The sequence below is a fragment of the Sorex fumeus genome, unplaced genomic scaffold, assembly GCF_029834395.1.
Source record: "Sorex fumeus unplaced genomic scaffold, SorFum_2.1 ptg000047l, whole genome shotgun sequence".
In the NCBI taxonomy this organism is placed as follows: Eukaryota; Metazoa; Chordata; class Mammalia; order Eulipotyphla; family Soricidae; genus Sorex; species Sorex fumeus.
The window spans coordinates 46,554,700-46,581,041 of NW_026606104.1; the positions used below are offsets into that span (position 1 = coordinate 46,554,700).

General features: G+C 42.9%; 1 protein-coding gene across 13 annotated transcripts in view; it reads right to left on the reverse strand.

The window, feature by feature from the left end:
- PUM1 (pumilio RNA binding family member 1) overlaps nucleotides 1-23,882 on the reverse strand; it is a 145,668-nt gene extending 121,786 nt beyond the window's left edge. For all 13 annotated transcript variants that reach the window (XM_056122718.1, XM_056122717.1, XM_056122707.1 and 10 more), the window contains exons 1-2: nucleotides 23,787-23,882; nucleotides 18,204-18,577 (exon numbers count right to left, since the gene is read on the reverse strand). In XM_056122718.1, coding sequence (XP_055978693.1) covers nucleotides 18,204-18,566 — 363 coding nt within the window. In that variant the 5' untranslated portion in view covers nucleotides 18,567-18,577; nucleotides 23,787-23,882. The remainder of the gene's footprint in view (nucleotides 1-18,203; nucleotides 18,578-23,786) is intronic.
- Nucleotides 23,883-26,342: the final 2,460 nt, after the last annotated feature.

The window sequence follows — 26,342 nt, forward strand, 5'->3', positions numbered from 1 at the left end:
AACCAGGAGTAACTCCTGTGCATTGCCGGGTGTGACCCAAAAAAGCAAAAAAAAAAAAAAAAAAGTCTAAATGGTTTTGAAGTATTTGGTATCTTGGCTACTAAAATATATAAACCTATAGAGGTGATAAAATCCAATTACATATACTCAAGTTAAACCGAAGAAATCTGAGAAGCACTGTGTGGACTGTATTAATAGCAATATCTTAGGTATGATAGCATACTATAGTTACATGCAAAGCATTATCATTTGTGGGCAAGTGAACAATGTATCCAATGATCTATTATTTCTTACAACTGCATGTGAATAGATAACTAACACATGGTTATAGTGCAAGTACACAAGCGGGGTCTGGGATAGCTCAATTTGTAGAGTATCTCTCTTGGCATCCCACCACATGCCAACCATGCTGCCAGCAGTGCTGCTGTTTGGGATCCTTGGCATTACAACACCATGTGATCTCACGTGCACTCTACCTGAGTGACCTCTGGCACTACTGAATAAGTGAACGCCACAACCAAGTCTATGGCCCTAGTTTACACAGTAACAAAGAGAAGGGAGTGGAAAAATGAATTAATTAAACAGACAAGGGCCCAGGGATCCGGCTCAGTAGCAGATCCTCTGCAGCCTTACAGGCATGGGGCCAGGAGTTCCATCCCCAGCACCTAACCAAGTAAAATCCCAGTTGCACTGCAGTTAGGGAGTTAGGGATTCTGAGCACAGCAACAGAAAGTATGCAATCTTCAGTTTACTGCAATCAAGCGAATATGAGTGCCACAACCAAAAAAGTGCTTGACACCTGGTGAGCAGCACAGATGAGTTTGCAAGGACTGCAACCACTTTTATGACACCCCAATCATCCTAACGACAAAGGGGGGAGGGGGGAGTATAAAATGAAAGTAACAATAAATATCAAATTTTTCAACTGTAATCTCTGGACCAGAGAATACAACAAACAGGGCACCTGCCTTAACGCAGACAACCTGGTTCAATCCAGGACACCACCAGATGTGGTCAAAAACAAACAAATTCTGAGTTTAAAAAAAAAAAACCTTAAAATAGTAAAATAATCACAGAAATCCTTCTAATGCCACACAGCAATGCAGATCCAAAGGTCTCATCCATATAGTACACAAAACTCACATATCAGGGCCAGAAAGTTAGTACAGAAATTTAAGGCACTTGTCCTGTATGCAGTCAACCCCAGTTCAAATCCCTGGAACCACATTTGGTAAACCTGAGAACAGAGGCCAGAAGTAAACACTGGAATTCGCTGGTGTGGTACAAAACCACGAAACAAAACTGGGGGAAAAAAGAAAAGACTTAAACATCGTGGGACCCACGTAATAGTACAAGAAGAAGCAGGGTGCTTACCTTGCACATGGGCATTCCCCTGGACCCAATCCTGGACCCTCCACGAGCAACCTCTGAGCATGAAGCCAGAAGTATACCCTGAGCATAGTCAGGTGTGACCCAAAAACAGAAACAAAAACCTAGAACTTACATTGTGACCAAACTGTGTCCTAAAGTTGGTGAATTTTTAAAGTATTCCAGAAAGAAACATAGTTTGCCCTCAGTTCTCAATAGATTATATGCCAAAGACAGTAAAGTCTATATTCCTGGGCCCGAACATTTCATACCCTGATACAACTTTTTATGCATGAAGGCTACAGAAACACAAAATATTAAGATTCAGAAGGGACATCAACTTAATAGCTGATATTTTGGGAGATAAAACAAACAGAAAAATAGATTAGTGGTTACCAGTACCTGAGACTGGGAAGAGCTGACTAAAAGAAAGCACGAGGGAATTTGAAGACTGCTTTCCTATTGAGGAAGGGAATCCCAAGCAGTGCTCAATGAGTGTGGGGGCAACTCCCAGTGGTACTCCGCCAAGTAGGTCAAACATATGAAGATGTACAGCTGTAATTTATAAGCAAGGGAACACCAGCACCACCCAGGCAGTGCTCAGAGACAACCTCCAGGGTTTTAACCAGCACTGTTCAGGAGCCATGCAGTGCTGAGATAGGACTTAACACATGTTTCTGATATTGTTAAATCTCTTGGTGACTTTAAATAAAAATAAACACATCTGTCAAAAATCTAGAATAAATTTTACTGCACACATCAATTGAAAATAGGAAAAATTAATGCATAAGAAATAGGAAAGTAAAGTGGGAGGAGGAGGTGGTTCTGAAAAATGGTGAAGTGCTATGTATAAAGTCTTATCAGTAAACAGTACTGTAAACTACAACACAAAAACTTATATATACATCACTCTATCACTGTCATCCCACTGTTCATCGATTCCCTGGAGCAGGCACCAGTAACGTCTCCATTCATTTTAGTCCTGAGATTTTAGCAAGTGCCAGACTGGAGGCTCTTTCAGGGTCAGGGGAATGAGAGCCATCGTTACTAGGTTTTGGCATATCAAATACACCACGGGAAGCTTGCCAGACTCTGCTGTGCGGGCAGAATACTCTCTCGGTAGCCTGCTCTGAGAGCGAGAATATATACATATATATTAGATATAATATGTAAGCACACATATATTTATGTATATTATATATACATATATATTTACATTAAAACTCTTTAATAAAAATATTCTGGTGGGAGTTGCCACCCACGAACAGCCTCTAGCTCCTGATTAAGCTGCTTAATGGCCCTGATCCAAGAGGCTCAGAAACACATCTCAGAACCCAGCGGCTTTTGGCAGAAATGCGTCTGGTCCCTGCAGTAGGTTACCAGCACTGGGCCACCCCAGGGGGGAAAGGGTGCTTCCCTCCACCTGCTCCCCCTTGGCAGCTCGGTGGCCGCCATCCTTCAAGGGCCACTGGACAGTCAGGATTGGGCCCGCAGTGATGAGACACACAGGGCCTTGCAAGATGGGGGTGGAGCCTTCCTCCCCGCCCCAACGAGATCTTGAGTCACCGCCCATGAACGGCCTTTCTGGCTCCTGATCAAGCTGCTAATGGCCATGATCCAAGAGACTCAGGAACAAATCTCAGAACGCAGCAGGTTTTGGCAGAAATCCCTCCAGATTTAATTGTTAAAACTTTGGAATTCCAAAATCATGCAGCCACTACTGTGGCCACACGATATCATATGTTATTCATAACTAGCAATAGAAAACAAATTATCTACTGTTGCCTTTTTGGCAGATCTGAGTGTTGGGGTAAAATCCCAAATAATAATGGTGGGTCTGATGTTGAAATAGTGAATGTAAGCAAAGTAGAGAGAGAGTAATGTGGAATTCATCTGCCTCACAGGTAGGGGGAGGGTCAGGGATGGGGGGTATACCGGGGTTTTTGGTGGTGGAAAACGGGCACTGGTGAAGGGATGGGTGTGTATGACCGAGACTTAAACCCAAAAGTTTTGTAACTGCTCTCACGGTGATTCAATAAATAAAATTATAAAAAAGGAAAGGAAAAAAATAAGTACGGTGGAGTTCATGCCCAATTCAATCAGCCTAATCAACAGCTGAATAAATAGCAATATGATAGTACAGCAGGTAGGGCTTTTGCCTTGCACGCAGCCAACATGGCCGACCCGAGTTCGATTCCTCCACCCCTCTCGGAGAGCCCAGCAAGCTACTGAGTATCTCGCCCACACGGCAGAGCCTGGCAAGCTACCCATGGTGTAATCGATATGCCAAACACAGTAACAAGAAGTCTCACGATGGAGACGTTACAGGGCCCGCTCGAGCAAATTGATAAACAACGGGAGGACCATGACTATGACCGTGACTCCGACATTAAAAAAATAATAATAAAATTAATTTTCTCCTAAAAGAGTATTCTGGTGGGAGGGAGATTAAGTGGAGTGAGCAGGAGTGTTGGGATAGAAGTAAACACTGATGAAAGGTTCAATGTTGTAATATTGTATGCCTAAAACCTAATCATAAATAACTATAATTTCACAATGACTAAAAAATTTATTAAAAAAATTTTATTAAATTTTAAAGAGGGGCTGGAGCAATAGCACAGCGGGTAGGGCGTTTGCCTTGCACGCAGCCAACGTGACCAACACAGGTTCGATTCCCAGCACCCCATATGGTCCCCGAGCACCACCAGGAGCAATTCCTGAGTGCATGAGCCAGGAGTAACCCCTGGGCATCGCCAGGTGTGACCCAAAAAAATAAAATAAAAAATTTTAAAGAAAAAATAGGAAAATATTAAGTGGTCTTCCACTCTAAAAACAAAAATTATTTAAAGCTGAAGATATAGTACAGTGGTTAAGGTGCTGCCTTGTATGTGACTAACCCATGTTCAATGCTGAACACCACACCACTCCCAAGAATTGCCAGGAGTAATAACCCCCGAGTACAGAGCCAGGAGTAAGCACTGAGCACCACAGGGTGTAGCCCAAACAACACTGTCCTCCCGTTGTTCATCGATTTGCTGGAGCAGGCCCAGTAATGTCTCCATTTTCAGACTTGTTGTTACTGTGTTTGGCATACTGAATACGTCACGGATAGCTTGCCAAGCTTTGCCGTGCGGGTGAGATACTCTTGGTAGCTTTCTGGGCTCTCTGAGAGGGGCGGAGGAATCGAGCCGGGCTTACTGTGCATAAGGCAAACACCCTACTGCTGTGCTATCGCTCCAGCCCTAGCCCAAAAAATTCAAACTACATGTGGAGTTCGTGCCCAATTCAATCAGCCTAATCAATGTCTAAATAAATAGCAATACTCCTACATAAGGGCTGGAGCGATAGCACAGCGGGTAGGGCGTTCACCTTACAAGCGGCCAACATGGCCGACCCGAGTTCGATTCCTCCGCCCCTCTCGGAGAGCCCGGCAAGCTACCGAGAGTATTCGATATGCCAGACACAGTAACAACAATGGAGACGTTACTGGGCCCGCTCGAGCAAATCGACGATCAACGGGAGGGCCTTTACCTTTACTCCTACATAAAAAAAAATTCAAACTACAAGTACTGATAAGCAAAAATGTTCACTATACACTACCTAAAATAATAAAAACTTTAGGAATCTAAGTGATAAATATTAGGAAAGTTAAGACTATGGAAAGAATAAGACTATTGAATAGAATGAAGACTGAAAATACTGTCATAAGAAAAAGTTCTGATACATTAGACCAAAAACAAGGAAACTTTAAGTATATAAAAATTTGACTCTCAACTTATTCATAAAAGTTTTAAGAGTGGGGCCACAGTGATATAGTACAATAGGTAGAGCGCTTGCCTTGCATGTGGCTGACAAACATTTGATCCCTAGCATCCCATCATCCCATGCGTCCGTCCCCCCCCACCCCCCTGTCCCCAACCTCCACCCCCACTCCACCCCCATCCTGCACCATCAGGAGTGATCCTGAGTATAGAGCCAAAATGTTTAGAGTGAGATTTTATTAAATTAGACTTAAATAAATTAAAACTATTTGGACCGCGGGCTGAAGCAATAGTACAGTGGGTTTGCCTTGGCCAACCCAGGTTCGATTCCCAGCACCCCATATGGTCCCCGAGCAGTGCCAGGAGTAATTCCTGAGTGCATGGGCCAGGAGTAACCCCTGTGCATCGCCGGGTGTGACCCGAAAAAGAAAAAAAAAAGTAAATAATTAGATATTTATAGACAGTTAATCTTTTTAACATATATATTTTTTATTTAATCACTGTGAAATTACATAGTTACTCATGATTGGGTTTCAGGCATATAGTGTTTCAATACCAATCCCTTCACCATCGTGGGCTTGTTTTTTCTTTTGCATGTAGCCAACCAGGAGTTAATCTCCAACACCACATAAGGTCCCCTACTCCCCATCAGGAGTAATCCCTCAGCACAAAGCCAAACCAAACCAAAACCAGACATAAGCAACAGCCTGAAGATAATACAGAAGTTAGGGCACATACTAGGCATGTTAAACAAGCATCCAACCCAGGTTCAATTCCCAGCTCCACGTTCAGTTCCCAAGCATCACCAGGAAAGCCCTGGAGGCCTCCAGCACTGCTGTAGTGACTAGGGTATCCCCCGCAACACAGGGCCCTAGCAGCATTTCATCCTCTGACCCTCACACTGAAAAACATTGACCTCGCTGATGGAGAACTAACAGTGGGTCCCCAGTGCTCCTGAACACTGCTTGGGGATGGGACCCTGAGGAATGGCATAAATATAGTTATAAACTTGAAAATAAGATATATCAAGAGCAAAAAAATAGAAAGAATGCTGGTATAACTGTAAATTGGTATAATCTGGAGAAAACTGTGGAAACGTTTTAAAATTTTAACTGTATTGATCTGTCAATTTTACTTACAGGAATATATATTTTTCTAAAATGATGTCAGAATACAAATATTACTGTAACACTCTTTACTGCAATATTTAGACTGTCAAAAGAATCTGGAGCAACAGCACAACGCGCTTTGTCGTGCACAAAGCCAAATGGAGTTTGAGCCCCTCACCTCATATGGCCCCCCAAGTACAGCAGGAATAATCCCTCAGCACAGAGCCAGGAAAAAGCCCAGAACACAGCTAGGTATGACCCAAAAACAAACCCAAAAAAAAGGGCCTGAAACAACCTAAAACCTGAAAAACCCATCAATCCAGGATAAATCAGTCAAAACAGGGGCTAAAGAGATAGGATAGTGGAGAGGACATTTGCCTTGCACACGGCCAATCCAGATTCGATCCCTGGCAACCCATATGGTCCCCAGAACACCGTCAGGAGTAATTCCTGTATGCAGGAATAATCATTGAGCACCGGTGGGCTGATCCTTAAAAAGGAAGCATAGAAATTTGTTGGCATGATAGGATGACCACATGTACGAAGGAAGACTAATATACATGGCCAGAGAGAGATCTCAAAGCACATATTTTGTGTGCAGAAGGTCCAGGATCTCCTTACAAATACCAAAATTATGAGCCAGAGTAGCAGTGATCAGTGTGGCCCAAAACTAGAGGGTATACACACAAGTGTATACTGACCCCATCTAGTTTAAAACTATGGGGGCTGGAGGATAGAAGGTAGGTCACTTGCTTTATATACAGCCAATTTAAGTTCAATCCCTAGCAACCAATATGGTCCCCCAAGCCCTGGTAGGAGTGATCCCTGAATGCAGAGCCAAGTATAAGCCCTGAGCACTGCTAGTGTGGCCAAAAAAAAAAAAAAAAAACTATGCACACTGAGGATTCTGTTTTATATGCACAAGATAAGTCAGTAAGAAAATTAACCAAACTGCTAAAAAGTCTAAAGATCATTTGAGGATTTTTTTTAATAATCATGAACTATCAAAATAAAATTTCATTTAGTCAAAGAAAGCAGATTAATGAATGTCTAAAGCTGGGGAGATGAGAGGAAATGGAAAGTTACTGATAATAGAAACAGGGTTTCGTTTGGGAATAATGGAAATGTTTTGAAATTTGATTGTGGTAATAGCTACACAATACTGATTATATAAACACTACTGAATAGGTTTTTGTTTTGATTTGAGGGCCACACCCAGTAGCGCTCAGGGCCTACTCCTGGTTCGTGCTCTGGAAACCATAGGATGTCAGGGATCAAACTTGAGCCTCCTACATACAAAGCATGTGCTCCAGCCAGATGAACTGGCTCACTGACTATTTTAAATGGGTGTATCAAATGGCCATCAAGTGTGATACAAAAAAGGGTGCCAAGTGTGTATTAGAAGTAAACTGAAACAGTGTATCTACACTATGCTCTAGCTGAACTTGGAACTTATACCAATAGTGAGTGCAATGAAAAAAAAATTAGACAAAAAAATTTACACAAAGGCAAGACATAGCAGATTTATAATATTTGGAAATATCTATCTGGACCCAGGGAGATATTTCGAAGGCTGAAATGAATGCTTCAGCATTCCAGTGGGAGATCCAGGGTCTAATCCTTGGTACCACATGGTCTCCTGACCAATAAGTTAGTATCTCCCTAATTTGACCAACTGAATTTTAAAAAAATACAATATGAATCCACAACTTTTTAGCAAATGAAAGAACACCCTTTTTGTGTGGCGGGGAAGGGAAGAAAGGAGAAGAGAAGGTTGAGCCACACCTGGCAGTACTCAGGGCTTACTCTTGGCTCTTCACTCAGGGATCACTCTTAGCAGTTTGGGGTATCATATGGGGTACCAGAAGATCATATGCAGCACAGAGATAGAACCCAGGTTGGACACATGCAAGGCAAGTGCTCTACCCACTGTATTATCATTCCAGTCCCCCCAAAAATGTTTTAATTAACAGTAGTTCCAGTGCTTTTAAATACTACAAGTATTTAAAACTGTTCCCTTGTTAAAGGTTCTTAGGGATCTTTAACAACAAAATATTACTCATCATTAGATCAACTGGCTGTATATATTTATAACATCTGAAGTATGTAACTCCCAGGGCTGAAAGTGTTGCTCAAGAGGTAGATCCACCCCACTGCTGGATGACCTGCCAAGGTGTGAACCCGACAATGATTTCTTAAAAATATAACTCTGGAAACACTTGTTCTCTATAATCTATGTTATTCCATTTCCTGGGTTATAAACAAGTTTACTGATGCCATTAATCTAGAAATACTTCCTTCATAGATTAAAAAGAAAGTTATGGACTGGAGAGATAGAAAAGGGGTTAAGGTGCTTAACCTTCTAGACAGCAGACGATGTTCAATTCCCAGCACACATATGGTCCCCAAAGCTCTGTAGGAAGTAATTCCTGAGTGCAGAACCAAAAGTGAACCTTGATCACCAGAGACAAGGGCATGAGAGAAGAACTGTGATTAGCCCCAGGAAAGACTGTTATTTGTGGGACCAGAAGATGACTCAAAGGGTTGGAGTGAATGCTTTGCGTGTGGGAGCCCCAGGTTCTATAAGTGGCACTGGATGGTCCCCAGAGCACCATCAGGAATAACACCCAAGCACTGAGTCTGAGGTAGCTGCTGAGCACTGCTGGATGTGGCACAAAACTAAATTGATGATATCAGGTTTCATATAGCTCTATGTCTAAAATTCACTGGTAAAAATGATAAAATCTCCATTAGTTTTCCTACCTGTACGTTTATATGCCTTTAAAAATCTTGAGGATGGGGCTGGAGCAATACTACAGCAGAAAGTGTACTTGCCATGTATGAGGCCACCCCAAGATCAATCCTTAGTATCCCATACAGTCCCCTGACCACCGCGAGGAGTGATTCCTGAGCAGAACCAGAAGTAATCCCTGAATATCACCCACTGTGGCCCAAGAAGTTTAAAAAAAAAAATCTTGAGGTATACATGGTAATGAGAAATCGTAAGGTGTATATAACAGCATTACATGTATGTTAATAGCATTATTATTCCCTAAGAGCTAAAAACTCAGGTGAAGGATATACATATTGACATATGTATATATTATAATGTAGTAAATCTATATGATGGACTATTATTCAATAAAATATGCTGCTGTGGGGCTGTAGAGATAGCACAGTGGCTAGGGCATTTGCCTTGCACAAAGCCAATTTGGGTTCGATTCCCAGAACCCTCATACAATCCCTTGAGCACTGCCCAAGTGGTTCCTAAGAGCCAAGTCAGGAGTAAGCCCTAAAGCACAGCTGGACGTAACTAAAAACAACATTGAATAAGGCAGGAAGATGGCACAGGAATTAAGACGCATGCCTTACATACTGAACTCCTGATTTGATACCCAGAAATGTGTTTCCCCAAACACTGCCAGGGATCTGAGCCAGAAATAGCTCCTGAGCACTGCAGGTGTGGCCCAAAAACCATAAATATAAATGAACAATTTAAAAATAAAGTAAGAAACACAATACTAATTCTTATGTTTTACTTAATTTACTCTAGGCCAGAGCCATCGTACAGTGGGTAGCTTGCTCTGTATGCAGTTGATGTAGATTCAATCCCTGGCATCCCGTGTGGTCCCCCAAGGCACACCAGGAGTGATCCCTGAACAAAGTCAGGAGTAAGCCGTAGCTCAAAAAAACAAATACACATCCCTGTCACTGTTACCCCATTGCTCATCGATTTACTTGAGACAGTAGCAGTAACGTCTCCATTCATCCCAGTCTTGGGATGTTAGCAGCCTCTCCTTACTCGTCCAAAAACACTAAGAAACATGTCAGGGAAATGGCTCGACAGGCTGAGCACACACAATACCTGTGACACTACATGGTTTCCCAAGCAGGAGCGACCTTCCCCAGGAGGGATAAGACTTGCCTCTCTCTGCCCCTGCCCTGTCTCTCTCTCTCTGTCTTTCTCTCTCTCCCCCCCTTCTTCCTCTCCTCTCTTCCCCTCTCTCGCTCTCTCTCTCTCTCTCTCTCTCTCTCTCTCTCTCCCCCCCCTTTCCCTCATCACTAAGAACCACATTTCAACCAGAAAAGGACACTCACTAAAGGCAGTCGATCCATGTTTGCTGCTTCTCGGAGAACATTAATAAGGCACTTAAGTCAACAGTTCTTAGAAAACAGTATGAAAAAAAAACAAGTTCTTTCCCAGGAGAGGGAGATGGTGTAAAGGGGCAAGAATACATGCATTACATACAGAAGCCTTTCAGATCATTTTGAGCCCCTTCACCAGGACCAAGCAAAGAGTAGCCCCTAAGCACCTCAGAATGTGGCCCAAAACAAAAAAGTGCAGATTCATTTGGAGAATGTCCAAGAAGTCTTCACCTGCAGGTTTATCAGCGGTTCTCAGCACTGGGACCCAAGGGTCCATGGTTTTCCAGCAGTGGTGGATACACCCTTCAGACCTAAATTCGTTTCTTCTACTCCTAAATACTGAATGTACCCAGCCCACTGTAGATCACTGGCCATTTAACAATATTCAAAGCAGGAGGTAAAATACCAGTCAGCTGAGTTGAAATCACTGTCCATTATGACTCCCGTATTATATCCACAAGATAAAGAAGCTGAATTCATAGACAGATCAAAACAGGGAGGGGGGAGTCCTAAAGCCCTCACAACCAAGGGCAATGAAGACATCCTTCTGATCCCTATCCCCAACCCCCCTACTCATGTTAGTTACAGTGCTTCATTCACAGTAAGTCCTGTTCCACTACATGGGGGTTGGGGAGATTTTGTTTGGGTTTGATCTGGGGGCCACATCCTGAAATATTCAAATGGATGCTGGGGATCAAACTTGTTAAGGGTCCTGCCAGCTGTACTATTACTCCAGCCGCTGATCACTGAGTGTTGAGCCATTTTCACACATAAAATATTCTAAGCAAGGGGCAGAATTTTATTTTTTTTTAATGTTGTTCTTTTCCAGTACTTAGAAGGACAAGTCTATACTCAGGTTCAATCCACACAAAGTAATCAGCAAACACTGATGCCTGAGAGAAAATGTACAAAGATCTGTGTAGTCTTCGGGCCGATACAGAGAGGTGTAACAGAAAACAGCATCAGCCATTGCTTTACAGTTCACAAAACATTTCAGCACATCGGTAATAAATCTAAAACACAGCACTGAAGAATAACTATGGTTTTTTTTTCCTCTAAGAATCTCTTTTTTTTTTAAATTTTTTTATTTTTTGCTTTTTGGGTCACACCTGTCAATGCACAGGGGTTACTCCTGGCTCTGCACTCAGGAATTACTCCTGGAGGTGCTCAGGGGTCCACATGGGATGCGATGCTGGGAATCAAACCCAAGTCGGCCACGTGCAAGGCAAACACCCTATCCGCTGTGCTATCACTCCAGCCCCAAGAATCTCTTGATTCAATCCATTTTCCTCTTTAACCAAAGGGATACAGCAAATTCTATAATCCACTACTCTGGTACATATATATTTCTAAATTTGCCACTTCCATTTTCCTGATATACTCTTACTTTATCATGTTGCATCTCATTATCTTCTATTCCACAATTTTTTTCTTTTGGTTTTCGAATCACACCTAGCTAGCTATGCTCAAGACTTGCTCCTGACTCAGAGATCACTCCCAGTAGGTTTGGGGGACCCCTAGGGTTTCAAGGATCAAACCTGTAGGTCTTACCCACTGTACTAAGTATCCACCCCTCATTCCAAAATTATTAACCTCATTCCACAGTAAAACCTGAAATTGGGACTGGACAGACAGTATAGCGGGTAGAGCATTTGCCTTGCACACAGCCAACCCAGGTTCAATCCCCAGCATCCCATATGCTCCCCCAAGCACTGCCAGGAATTATCCCTTGAGTGCAGAGCCAGGAGCAACCCTGAATAATGCTGGGAGTGCTCCACCCCAGAAGACTTTTTGAAAAAAAGTAATCCTATTATGAATCTCTAAACTGCCGCCCAAAAGCACAATCAGGTGCCACACAGCATTAGAAAAGTGCATCTGACTGCTTATTGTATTACACTATTTTTTTTGAGAAGAGTGGAAAGACATGAAAAGAACAGGACTCAGAAATAGGGTTCTATTGCTTAGAGATTCTGGGTTCCATCCCCAGCACCACATACAGGATAGAAAGAAAGGGGGGGGAAAAAAAGCTGAGGGTCAAAGAGAGAACTCGATGGACTGAGAACATGTTTTGCATGCAGGAGTTTGACCCTGGCACTGATCCCTGCCACTGCATGGTCCCCTAAGCACTGCCCACAACAAATCCTCATTGGGAGTAGTCCCCAGCCACTACCCGGTGTGACCCAAAAGCAAAAACAAACAGACTATTTTTATTTTGTTTTTGCAGTGGGGGCAATTCTAGCAGTGTTCAGGGCTTACTTTTGGCTCTGTGCTCAGGGATCACTTCTGGTGGTGGGACTCAGGGGAATATACGGAATGCCAGGGTTCAAATCCAAGTTGGATACATGCAAGGTAAACTTCCTCCCTGCTGTATTATTGTTCCAGCCCCAAATAAACTAGGCAAACTCTTTTTGTTTGCTTTTGATCACTCCTAGCAGTGCTAGAATCTTCTTCTCAGTGTTTGAAGGTCCCTCCCAGTGGTGCTCAAAAAACCATGAGGTGCCAGGGAAGAAATCTGGGGTTCCCACATGCAAAGAACATGCTTCAGTCCTCTGAGCCATCTCCCCAGCCCCAAGATCTGCATTCTAAAAACTTTAAAAAAAAAAAGAGCCCAAGAGATAGTAAGTCTCGTGGGTAAGGTGCTTGCGTTGCAGGCAGACACTTCACGGAAGCTCGCATTTGCCTTTAAACACAGCTGAACTAGGTTTGATACCCAACACTCACATGGTCCCCTGAGCCCACCAGGAATGATCCCTGAGTACAGAGCCAAGGAGAGTAAGCACTGAGCACCTCCAGGTGCAGTCAAAATAAGAGGGAAAAAAAAAGGTTATAGTCAAAGAAGGCCTGCTGGTAGTCCTTTTGACTAAATACATCATTATCTCTGTGGTCTCCAAATAAAACTCAAAAAGCTCTTACAAAACATGTAAGGGAAAACAGGTGCCAGATAGTACAGAGGCTGAAACACTCTCTCTGCATGCAGCAGACCCTGGTTCAAATCCCTGTGCACCACATGTGATCCCCCAAGCATGCCAGGAATGAAGTCCTGAACACCATGGGGTGTGGCTGAAGAAAAAGAGAGAAAACAACACATGAATTACTCAATACATGTTAACAAAATGCCACTGGCTCATAAACTAAGGTACCGAAGCAATTTACCAGAAAGACACTGCTTACAGAGGAATTTAGTAGAGGAAACAGAAAAAGACCTCCCAGAGAGACTGGATTCTTGGAAAGGGGGAAACTTGGGCTCTCGGTTTAATGGAATATTGATTAACTACAATGCTTACGAATTTGGAAAAGGGGAAAAAAAGAAAAGAATTTGAAGCTCCTGGAGATTAAGACTAGGAGCCACGACAGGATACTAAGAGACCAACACCAACTAAAGGGAAAGGGGGCTACAAATAGTCAAAGGGAGGAATCCTCTCTTTGCCATGTTCTCATAACTATCACCATGAACTTAGTCCTCTACTATGTTCCTCCCTGGCCAAGGAGTTTTTCTTTCCTTTTACTTTCTAATCAGCTTTTCTATTTCTCATCATCATCATCATCATCATCTCCCACAGGCTATCAATCTATGGTGTATTCTACATACTGATAAATTCTAGCACCAAAAGGCTATTACTGAAAGTGAGAAAGCTGTACTAATGTCCTTTAAATCAGTAGTTGTATTTTGCTTTGTTTTTTGTTTTGGGACCACACCCAGCAATGCTCAGGGGTTTCTCCTGGCTGTGCTCAGGCACTGCTCCTAGTAGTGCTCAGGGAACCTTACAGGATGCAAGGGATTGAATCCAGGTCAGCTGCATGCAAGGCAAATAAATGCCGTCAGTATTGTACTATCACACCAGCCCCTGAATCAGTGGTTTTCAACCACCAATCTGAGGACCTGTGTAACTACAAAAAAGTTGAAAACTACCTCTAAATGCCTATTCACCCCCTAAAGTCCAGTACAGAGATCAGAGTTCAACTGGTCAACCTTAAAATGTTTTCCCTATTTCATCACCCACTTTATCACACAGCAGTTTACAGAGAAAACATTTCACAATGAGAATGAAACTATTACAAGTCCAACACTAAACGTTGGGCTTTGCTTTTTGAAATCTTTAATGCTATTCAGAAACGGAGAGCTTCACTTTTAAAACTACTATTTAAGTTAGGCAAGAGAGAAAGTATAGGGGTTGAGATGCTGGCAAGTAACAACTGACCCCAGTTCTAGCCCCGGCCCTGTATGTGGGCTTCTGAGCACAGAGCCAGGAGTAAGCTCGGAACACAGCCAGATATGGCCTGAAAACCAAAACTAAAAAAATACAAAACCAAAACTCCCTCGAAATGTAAAAGAGTGATTGTTCATAAACAGGAGAATAAAGACCTGGAGAGATGGTGTGAAGAGTTGGAATACATGCTTTGTATGCAGCATCCTGGCACTCCAAGGCCACCAAGCGCCACCAGGGAGCAACCCCCAAGCCTCCAGCTCCAGGAATGTAACTCCCAAAAATACAAAAAAGTATTAAAAAAAACAAATATTATCAAAAGAGGTAGGTAGAGGGGAAAGGAAGAAAGAAAATGGGGGGTAGGGAGGTTTAGAAAGAAGTAACAATGAAGAAATGAATATAAAGTACTCATATAAACTTAGTCCTATACTGAGTTCTTTCCTGTCTGGGAAATTTCTTTCTCTTATATTTTCCAATAAATTATTTTATTTAAAAAAAAAAAAAGGCCAGAGTTTGACCTGCCTGGCCAGATAGTACAGTGAGTAGGGTTGAGAGGTACTACTTGCCTTGCATGCAGTAACCTTGCTACTTCCTCTCAGTTTTTATCCAGCAGTCTATCATTAGGAAAAGTCACCATAAAATTTTCTAAATCTACTAATACACATTTTCACAGCCTATATTTATGATTTCTAAATTTCATTAAGCCAAATAAAAACTTCCACTTTTGCTCTCTACAAGTGACAACCAATCAAACATCTACACTGATCTCTCTCTACAAGTATACATACTTGCAAGTGCTGATCCAAATTCACCATAACCCATAAAATTTGACTAACTTATATCCAAGTTAGAGCCTCCTCACCAGTTCTTTAACCCTATTCATTTTCCAGGGCCTAAATTCTGTAGAATTTCTTTGTTGGGGAGGGGGCCATTAGGCAGTGCCCAATGTGGGTGTTCAGAGTGGCTCAGCAGTGCTTGGAGTACCAGGTGGTGCCAAAAATAGAATAAGGGGTTCCTGCATGTAAAGCATGTGCTCAAATCCTTTGAGCCATCTGCCAGCCATAAACATGATTTGAATTTTGGGTTTTTGTTGGTTTTTTTTTTGAGGGTGTGGAGATCAAACTAGAACTTCAGACACATAAGGCTGCTATCCACATCCAGGCCCTAAAATTTCTAATTCAAGTCATCAAGTTTTGTGCTTATCTAAATTCATACATTCTTTTTTGTTTTTGTTTTGAGGCAACATCCAGCTGTGCTCAGGTCTTACTCCTGGAGAGCTTGGGGGACCATATGGGATGCCAGGGATCAAACCCAGGTTAGCAGCATGCAAGACAAATGCCTTGTCCAAACTATTTCTCTGGCCCCTGCCATACATTCTTGTTCATTGTTCACACCAGGGTCATTAGAATAGCTATCTAACTTGTCTCAGTCTTTACCTAATGTAATCTTCCCAAAATAACATTGAATAAAAGCTAGTGCATGGGGCCAAAGAGCTAGTACAGCGACCAAGGTGCTTGTCTTGTATGCAGTCTACCAGGGTTTAAACCCCAGCACCCCAGCACCCCATCTGGTCCCCCAAGTCCTACCAGGGCTGATCCCTTAGCACTTCTAGGTGTAGCTCAAAAAAAAAATCAAAAAAGAAAACTTCAGTCCAAATGCACACACTCAAAAACCCCTGCTAATGATTAGAATTAATGATTAGAATTAAATCTTAGCCTGGGAATGCCTCCGTAGACATGCCCTTTCTTTTTGCCTCACCTTAAGAGTTCAAGGGGGCCTGAGGAGATAAGGGTTCCCAGAACACTACGAGGAGCCATCCCTGAGCAAAGAGAAATGAGTGAGTACCTCCAAGTGTAGCCCAAGACCCAAAACCCAGAAGCCAAAATTAGCCCAATAATGGGAGGAAGAGATAGTACAATGGGTAGGGCACTAGCCTTGCATGCAGCTGACCCTGATTCAATCCCCAGCATCCCATATGGCTCCCCGAGCAGCCCCAGGAGTAATTTCTGAGTGCAGAGCTAGGAGCAACCCCAGAGCATTGCCAGGTGTGGCACAAAAACTTAAAAAAAAAAAAATTAACCCAATGAGGAACAGTGAGTAAGGCACTTGCCTTATACACAAACCACCCAGGTTCGATCCCCAGCACCCTATATGGTTCCCAAGCGCCACCAGGAGTGATCCCTGAGCACAAGGCTAGGAGTAAGCCCTGAGCACCATTGCATGTGGCCAAAAAACAAAATAACAACAAAAAATTGCCCAATGAAACAAGTGCTTAGAATAAGAGGAGAAAGCTAAAACCTAAGAGTCATACCTGCTCCACGGACACAAACATTAACTATTCAGTTTAAGTATATCAGTTATATTTCAAAGAGACAGTACAGGGGTAATGGTACTTGCCTCATATGTAGCCAATCCCAGGTCAAATCTCATATACACACATATACCTACACATACCCCAGACTCACATATATCCCAGCACCACCTAGGGTCCCCCAGGCACCACCAGAACAGACCCCTCAGTACAGTGCCAGGAGTAAGCTCTGAGTACAGCCAAGTGTGATCCAAAAATAAAAATATTAAAAATATTACGTTGTAATATTACATTACAATGTAATATTACAAAAATATTACATCAATATTAAAAATATTACATAAGTTTTCATATAAGCAGTTTCTGCTCATAGTAAAACTTTCTATTACTTTCTGCTACTTTCAATTACAGTATCTAAAAAACAAAAGTCAGAGCCAGGGAGATAGCTCGAAGAGTAGGATCTAATGCTTTATATTTCATATGCCCAGATTTCATAACCAACACCCCATGGTCCCCAAGCCAGGAGTGAGTGACCCAGAGGAATGTACAGGGAATAGCCCCTGATCATGGTCAGGTATGGCCCAAAAGCCAGAAAAAATAAAAATGAGAAATTACCCACAAGATAGACCCTGGAAAGATTCTAAAATATACACTCAGCTTATCAAGAGCCCAAACAGTTCTCAAATTATGCCAGGGGAGCAAAGGGGTGGCTTTGTTTTTAAAATAAATCAATGAATAAATTTAAAATATAAAGCAGCCCAGGGCACAAAGATAATACAGCAGGTAAGGTGCTTGCTTTGCATAGGGTTAACCTGAGTTCAATCCCAGCACCCCATAATGGTCCCCTGAATGCACTCAGGAGTAATCCCTGAGTACCAAAGGGCGTATCCAGATGGGGTCTGGGAGATAACAGAGTAAGATACTTGTCTTGTACATAGCCACCCCAAGTTCACTCAGGGAAACCCATATCATCCCCCAAGCACTGCCAGGAATGATCCTTGAGCACAGAGCCAGAAGCCCTGAGCACCACCAGATGTGACACCCCAAAAGAAAAGTATACCCAGAAATGGAATGTGGCATTTACATCAGTCTAAAGCTTTTATTAAAATGAATTGGTCATGTTATTTATCACCAAAAAATAAATGATCCAATTACAATATCATAACAACCATTCTTCAAAACAAGTGATTGAACCAAATAAAATTAACAAATTAGGTTTTAGAAAGCATTCACTAAAAACAGCAATCCTAAGTGGACAGCAATTGTACGAGTTTCAAAGCTGAAATAGTGAACTTTTTTTTACCTGATGTTCTGCATGAATGTTATCCCCAGTAGGCCATCGATGTTTGCTATTATTATAGCCGCCTCCACCACTTCCTCCTCCCCCAAGCTGCTCACCATGCTGCCTCTGAAAGAAGTAATCCACCATAGCGTCGTCCTGGGAACGGCCTGCAACTCCTATGGATCCTGGGACAGGGCTGGAGTGTGTCCCAGCTGCAAGAGCTTGATTTGCAGCTGGTTGTGGCTGCGCTTGCGACCCTGTTCCAGATGTCAAAACAACAGGCATGTTGGGATTAGCTGGTTCTTGAGGGTGATGTTTCAGGTGGGGGCTGAAAGAGTCCTGCCAAAGCACTGCTTTTCTCTTCAAGACACATGCAACGCTCATTCCACCAACACCTAAAGACAAACAAGTTACACGAATGTTAAAAAAATAATGTAAGTAACTTGACACGCAGCAAGCTAAAAATGAGCCCCACGTCTTTTGCACTACAGCATTTACACACAGTTTCTAGAAAGCAGTTAAATATCTAATAAAATAATATACACAATTTTGAGCCAAAGACAGTTCAATGGATTGGAGTGCATGCTTAGCATGCAAAAGGCTCACCCCAGCACACCATGGTTCCCAGAGTATCCACCCACGACCCCAGACACAGAGCTGGGAGTTGTCTCCAAGCACCAACTATCAAAACTGGGCCAAAATCAAAACTTTAAAATAAATAAGTTATTATACACAATTTTCTTTTTTTCTTGAAGAGGAGGGGCACACCTATCGTGCTCAGAGATCACTCCTGACGGTATTCGGGGTACCATATGAGATGCCAGAGATCAAACCCAGCTCAGCCACATGCAAGGCCAGAGTTTTAACCCACTTTACAGTACTCTCTCTCTGGCCCCAATAAATATACACACAATTTTCTTAAAGTGATACTTCCAGTTTTAAGTTGGTGACTGTTTAGTATGGAAACAAATACAGGTGATGGCAGGCACTCTGACAAGGTTTGAGATCATACCCAAGGCAACTGCAGGGAAGCAAGTTGTTAGCACAGATAACTTGTAGAATTAGATTTAATCAATGGTTCTACCTAATTTATTTACACCTTAAGTCCATAGTCACAGATACGTAAGTTAACTGGAGTCTTATAAAATGTCACTTAATAACTGGCACAGTTTATGTCAATAAAATGAACAAAAATTTTAATTCTGGTTCTGGAGATATGTATAGTGGGTAGAACACTTGCTTTGCACAAGGCCAATCTGGGTTCAATCCCCAGCACTCCTTATGGTCTCCCAAGCCCTGCCAGGATTACTCCTTCAGCACATAGCCACGAGTAACCCTAAGCATCAACTGGTGTGGGCCCCAAACAAAAAATAATATTCTACATAAAATCAGTAACAACTCATAGAATGCTCAGAACTTTTTAAACCCTTTTATATTTTTTAATGTCCAGCATAGAACTGAAGAGGCAGTAAAGGCAACACAAGTTTGCCTTGCTTTGGTTGATCCCTGTTGGTTCCTCTCTGCCTCCACTGCATACAGTCCCCAAGGCATCTCCAGGGGTGAGGACAAAGCCAACGGTAAGCCCCAAACACAGTCAGGTGTGGCTCCAAAACTTAAAAAAAAAAAAAACTTGAAGGGACCAGAGTATAGTACAAAGGGTACGGGCATTATTTGCCTTGCACACAGTCAACCAGGGTTTGATTCTGACCCGGGATCAATCCCCAGCATCCCATATAGCCTCTCAAGCAGCACCAATAGTAACCCCTGAGTTGCAGAGCCAGGAGTAAACCTTGAGCTGTAGAGCCAGGAGTAACCCATGAGTATTGCTGAGTGTGGCTCAAAACAAAAACAAAAAAGCAACTTTAAAATTGGGACCACAGAGATGGAATGGTAGTAATGGGTAGGGCCATCTGCCTTGCATGTGGCAGCCCGGGTTGAATCCAAGGCATCCCATAATTCCTAAACTAACAGCCCTCCTTGAATATCAGGCTTAACCCCAAAAAATGAAAAATAAAATTGGGTACACCTTGCATATAGCCAACCCAAGTTTAATCCCCAGCACCCCACAGGGTCCCCCAAGCCCCTCCAGGAATGATTCCTGAACACAGAGGTAGAAAAAAGCCCTGAGCACCTCCAAGTGTGGCACCCAAAAAAAAAAAAATAAAACTCTGAAATATACACCAAATTCATAGGATGCTACGTGAAGAAATACCAAGGTCCCTGACCAAAACAGCAATTAAAAAAAAAAAAAAGTGTTCTTAGCCTGACCCTTCTTAGCTGCTGCTGGTAAAAGAAAAAAAAAATCAAAATATTTACCAATACTTTACAACTTTAATTGTGATCATATCATTATTAGTTCTTCAACTCCTATAAAGAGGATGAGACCAAACCAAATCCAAACTCTTTACTAGTGCAGAGAACCTACTAGCCAAATAATTAAAAATTAAAAAAAAATCCCTGAACACAACTGCATGGCAAATATATTGCATATAATATCTAACTAACACAAAAGCATTAAAACATAAAAACAGTAAGGTATACAGGGAAGTTATGATATGTCCAAAGCCACTGAGCTGAGAAGGGATTCACATCAAAATTCTTTTTGTTTCCAAATCTTGTTCTTAATTCTGAGAAAATAAACAAGATACTGTTGTTACTCTTTCATGCAAGGAACAACAAAGATTCTTTAAAATGTTACTAAGAAACATTCTGACTTAATTTGCTTAAAATAAAAAACTTCCCTTATAAGTTACACTCACCACTTTCAGCCAGAGTGCTTAAAAACTGCTACAAAGTAATCAGTTACCAATTAGAATACACCTGCCTATAGCCATGGGAGTCTAATTTCAAGACTGTGACCCTAACTCTGCTACAAATGCCTCAGCACTCCCTAAACCTGTGGCACTGCAAAATCAAGACTAACCAAATTTGTGATAAAACTATTATTTCTCTTTATGGAATAATTAAACCTCCCAATAAAGACATATTTGCTTTTAACAACATATTCATGTTTTGAAGCCAGAAGTAAAAAGACAATGGAATTTGCAGTTTGTTCGAAGCCTAATTTGGAAATCCTACTCTCGGTCCTCAATTCCAACCGGGAACCTTACTAGGGAACTAGGGTAGTCTAGTACTTTCCAGGCTCTAATTTCTGCTTTCATGAACAAAATGTTTATATTTAGAAAGTTATAGCTGTGTTTTACCATCAATCTTTTGCAAAGTGCCTTCCCTGTTTGGTTTATAAAAGAACTCATTGCCCTCTTATTAGCAGGCCAATCCCATTCTCTTCTCCAAGAAAATATCTAAAAGTATTTGAACCAAACAGGGCCCCCAAACCAAAATTTTACCACTAAGCTTGCAACCTAACACCATTTCCTCATCTAGAAAATGGAAGACATCTTTCTTTTATGGCTCATGTTTTTAATCAAAATGAAAAAAGTTTTCAATAAATTTAAAGTCACCTCGATAAGACCAGAAGAAATTCAAAATTTTCCAATTTTCAATTGAGTATTCCTAAGACTACAAATGCTAGTCTTCCTAAAATTAAAAAAAAAATTAATAGATCTTTCTAACACTGAATGTCCATATGAAATTAGCTGTTTAACTCTGAGACACACTGAAGACAACTTCATGCTATATGAGAGTAGGGGAAAGACTCCTATAAAAATGTTCAAACAAAACAATTGGCTTTTGTAAAGCTATCTGTATGCCCTGAGACTTCCTGCTTTACCTAATGAGGCAAGGCAAGGCAAGGCAAGTTTCTCAAACAGAAAGTCAGGCAGAAGGACAATCTGATAGTGAGCAAATAATTCAAGCAAGTAACAAACGTTTTTGGATAGTTTTGTACTATTTTAGAAAATTAACAGCAAAACTTATTAAGCCCTTAATATTACGAAACATTTAAGTTGACGATACCTTTAAAAAAAAAACTCAAGTTCACTAGAAGTTGTGCAGTAGCTGAAATGTGACTTTTTACAAAGTATGACATATAAAAATAACTCTTTTAAACTACTAGAAATAAGTGTTGATTAGTCTTCCACTTTTCAAACTGTTTAGATCAAGTTTATTAGTTTTTAAATAGCAAATTTAATTTCAAAGGAATAAGGTTTAATTAATCTCCATAACTCACTTTTTGTTTACTAAAAGGCTTAGAAGCTTTAAAGTTATTTATTTTATCACACTGGAAGAAAACATTCTGTGGTTATAAATTGTAAAGCAAGTTCTCTCAAACCCAAACTAAACTTCAGGCTCAACTTCGAAAAGCGATGGCCTTAGTCACAAACTCAATTGTAGTTAAGGCAAAACACTAAAAGTTCAGAAGCAGTAAATATTTCTCAAAGATCTAGATAACGAACACACACGACTGTCTTATAAAGTTAAAACTGGCAATAGATCAAGACGTTGGTTTTGCTCACTTGAAAAAAACTGCACTGGAAATGAAATCTCGGGGTTTGCCCTGGTGAGTTTTCAGGTGTTTTCACAAGGCCAGCCAAAGCCAAAGCCAAAAAAAAAAAAGCTCAAGCTGTAGACCCATTGTTTCCAAAGTAACCAAGAATCAAAAGGGGGGGGGAGAAATCTCATCAACTCTCATTTTCAATCCCAGGAAGAGTGGGAAGCGAACGGATTGATCTCCGAACGGTGCTTTCTGGAGCAGACAACAAAGAGTAGCAATTCCCAGAGTTATGGATTGGCCCAAACCCTCGCAACCTACTACGAGTGCGGGGGCATGGGGGGCTTGGGGGCGCAGGCGACACTCGGGAGCGGAGTCCCCACTGGACGTGGGAGTGGTACCGAGAAGTCTAGCAGATGATGCCTTGTTTACCGAGAGCGTTTGGGAGCTGCTCAAACTATGGACTATTCGAGTCTCCCCGGTTCCCACTGCCGCGGGCTGGAGCCCCGGGTCGAGGCAGGACCCAAAGGCACCCGCAACCCGGGGGCTCCGAGAGGAAGAAACCACCAAAAAACAGCAGCTCCCGCGGAAACAAAAGGCCACAAGCACCCAGGAGCCTGAGAGCGATCTGAAACTTCCTGATCGACACTCAGCCACAGCCAAGGCTGGCAAAGTTCCCCCCGTGGTGGGTCTCGAACGTCGGCGAGGGCCACGGCTGCTCCGAAAGCCATGTATTGTTCCTCCTCTCTCGGCGCTGCCACGGAAGCCCAAGAAGTCGAAGAAACCCAGGGGAGCTCAGAATAACACTTCGCGGCCAGACAAGACTCGGGGTTTCGCAAACCCATCAAAAAAAAGAAAGAAAGGAAAAGGAAAGCAAGCCGAACGGCAACATCAACCTTTCGGGGGGCTCCAACTGGGCCGAGCAGGAACAGAGAGGCACATGTACGTCCCGGGCAGGGGCCTAAGCAGCCCGCATTCGCCTCGCCTCGACCCCGCTCCCCACCCCCTCCCTCCTTTGATAACAATAGGGGCCTTGCTGCTGACTCCAAAACATGTATGAGGAACAGCGAGTGAGAAGCCTCGGCTCGGGCCCCGGAGGCTTTTCCAAAGCCCTTCTCGCCAGCCCAACCGTTCTCCAACGCCAATATAAGGGGGCAATCTGCTCGCTGGGGGTCCGGAGCAGCGTTTGGGGGCGGCGGGGTGCGGATACTCACGGGCGGAGCGGTAGGATGAAGATGGATTTCAGCCCCCCGATCTTCTCTCTCCGGCGCTCTCGCTCCCCCTTACCTTTCACTCCGACAACATGGCGGCCCACTGGGGACTGGGCTGGCGCGGTGCATCCTGGGATAGGCTCTGGCCCCAGCGCCAGCGATGGCAGCGGCATGTGCGGAGAAGGCAGGCGGCTCTGGAACAGGTTGCCTGGTTGCCATGCCAACCCAGGGCCTGTGTGAACTTGGGAAACTCGCAAGCGACACAACCGCTGCGCGCGCGAGGGCCCGCCCGCTCGGAGCGCGCGCCGCCGCGGGCAGAAGGCGGGATCCCGCCGGCCGGCTCCCGGGCCGCCGCGCTCGGCTCCCGGCTAGGCACGCGGGCTCCCGCCGCGACGCTGCACCGGCTGCGGAAGGACCGCGGCGGCTCGCCCCCCGCCCAGTGACACCCCCACACGCTGCAGCTGGTGACTTTACCAGGGCGCCTCTGGAACTACGAGGACTGCGTTCAACGTTCAAAGCAGTGGTGCAGAGCGCGCCTCCCCTCTCTGGGGCCCCGGGTTCGATCCGCCAGGACGCCAAATGCTCTGCTCGAGCTGGGTGGCTCTGTGACCTTAGTTCCAGTTTCCATTGCCCAATTTGTCCAATGAAGAGGAACAGGAGAAAAATAACAGACTGAGAAGAAGTATAGTGCTGGAACTTGTAAGCCGAGTTGCTACAGAAGATTGACTGGGTCCAGGGTAAAACGTAAGTGCAGGGCCCGTGTTTAGAATTGCTATAATTTCAATACGGCAATGGCAGAGCCTTAGACCCAAACCATAGGGGCCCAGAGATAGTACAGTGGATAAGGTGCTTACTTTACACACAACTGATTCTGGTTCGTCTCATCACCACATGCGGTCTCCTGAGCACCAGCGAGAGTGAGTCCTGAGTACAGAGTCAGGAGTAAACACACAGCGTAGTCAAGTGTGCACCCCTCCCCCCAAAAATAGGTAAATAAAACAAAAGCGACCCTGTTTGTAAGCACTCGGTTTTAGCTATTGTCATTTGAAAATAAAGTTGACCTTTGATGAGACTGATTTCCAAATGTAGCGGTCGATCTATCTCAAGTTAAATACAAGATGGATTGAAAGGTTAGGTAAACCACACAATGCACTACAAAAAAAAGCAGAAGATGAGAAGTGGTATTTTATAACTGGATGAGGGAAAATATTTATAATCATAAATCAGTAAACAATTGTTTAAAAGACAAATACTTAAACATCTAGCAATAAGATAAATCAATAAAATAGAAAATGAGAAAATAGTTTTAAAAATCACCATATGCATGGTACAAAACTGGTTCATCCTTGGGGCTGGAGTGATAGCACAGCGGGAAGGGCATTTTCCTTGCACTCGGCCCATCTGGGTTCTATTCCCAGCATCCCATTCCCTGAGCACTGCCAGGAGTAATTCCTGAGTGTAGAGCCAGGAGTAACCCCTGTGCATTGGGTATGATAAAAAAAAAAAAAAAACTGGTTCATCCTCAAGATAATTACTGAGACTATTTCCCCTTCTGGAAAAGCCCATGTTCTCTCTCTCTCTCTCTCTCTCTCTCTCTCTCTCTCTCTCTCTCTCTCTCTCTCTCTCCCTCTCTCTCTCCCTCTCCCTCTCTCTCTCTCCCTCTCCCTCTCTCTCTCTTCTCTCTCTCAGTCTCTCTCTTTCTCTCCCTCTTCCCTCTCTCCCACTCCCTCTCCCCCTCCCACTCTTTTCCTCCTATTTAGGTAAATTTCCTTGGGAGTAATAGTACAGAGAGTAAAATGCTTGCCTTACACATGGCCAACCATGTTCCTGGGTACCTCATTTGGTCACCTGAGTTCGACAGGAGTAATTCTTGAGTGCAGAGCTAGGAGTAACCTAAGAGCATTGCCAGGAGTGCCCCCAAAACAAAGAAAGTAAAAATAATTGGGGGGTTTTGGGGTTCCATACCCAGTGATATTCAGAGCTTATTCCTGTCTCTAAAGCACCTTACCTGCTATATTATCTCTCCACACCCCCTTCCCAAAATTTTTTCTTTAAATAAAACTATTTTACTTCACTTTTTAATAAATAAATAAATAGTTGTCGTCTCTAAATTTAAAAAAAAAAAAAGTTGCCCAGGGAGATCAGAGAGATAGATCAGTGGACTGAGCACTGCATGCTTTGCATGCAGGAAACCTGTCTTCAATTCCAAGTACCACATGGCTAAATGAGGACCACCAGAAGTGACCCAAAAAAAATCAAGAACAAAAAAACTAAGAGAAACTTTTATTTCTGGAAGAAAAAAAAAGACTTGGAAGTTAAAGATACTGAACTTGGCCATATGACTTTGGGCCAATCTATTGATCTCAATCAACTACCTCATTTGTTTAAAAAAAAAAAAGGGGGGGGGACATAGAAATGATATAGCCTTGCAAGCAGTCAAACCAAGTTCAATGCCAGTACTCTGTATGTTCCCCCAAACCTTGCCAGGAGTGATCCCTGAGCACAAAATCAGGAGTAAGCCCACACACAGTGGGGTATGGCGAAAAAGAAAAAAACTGG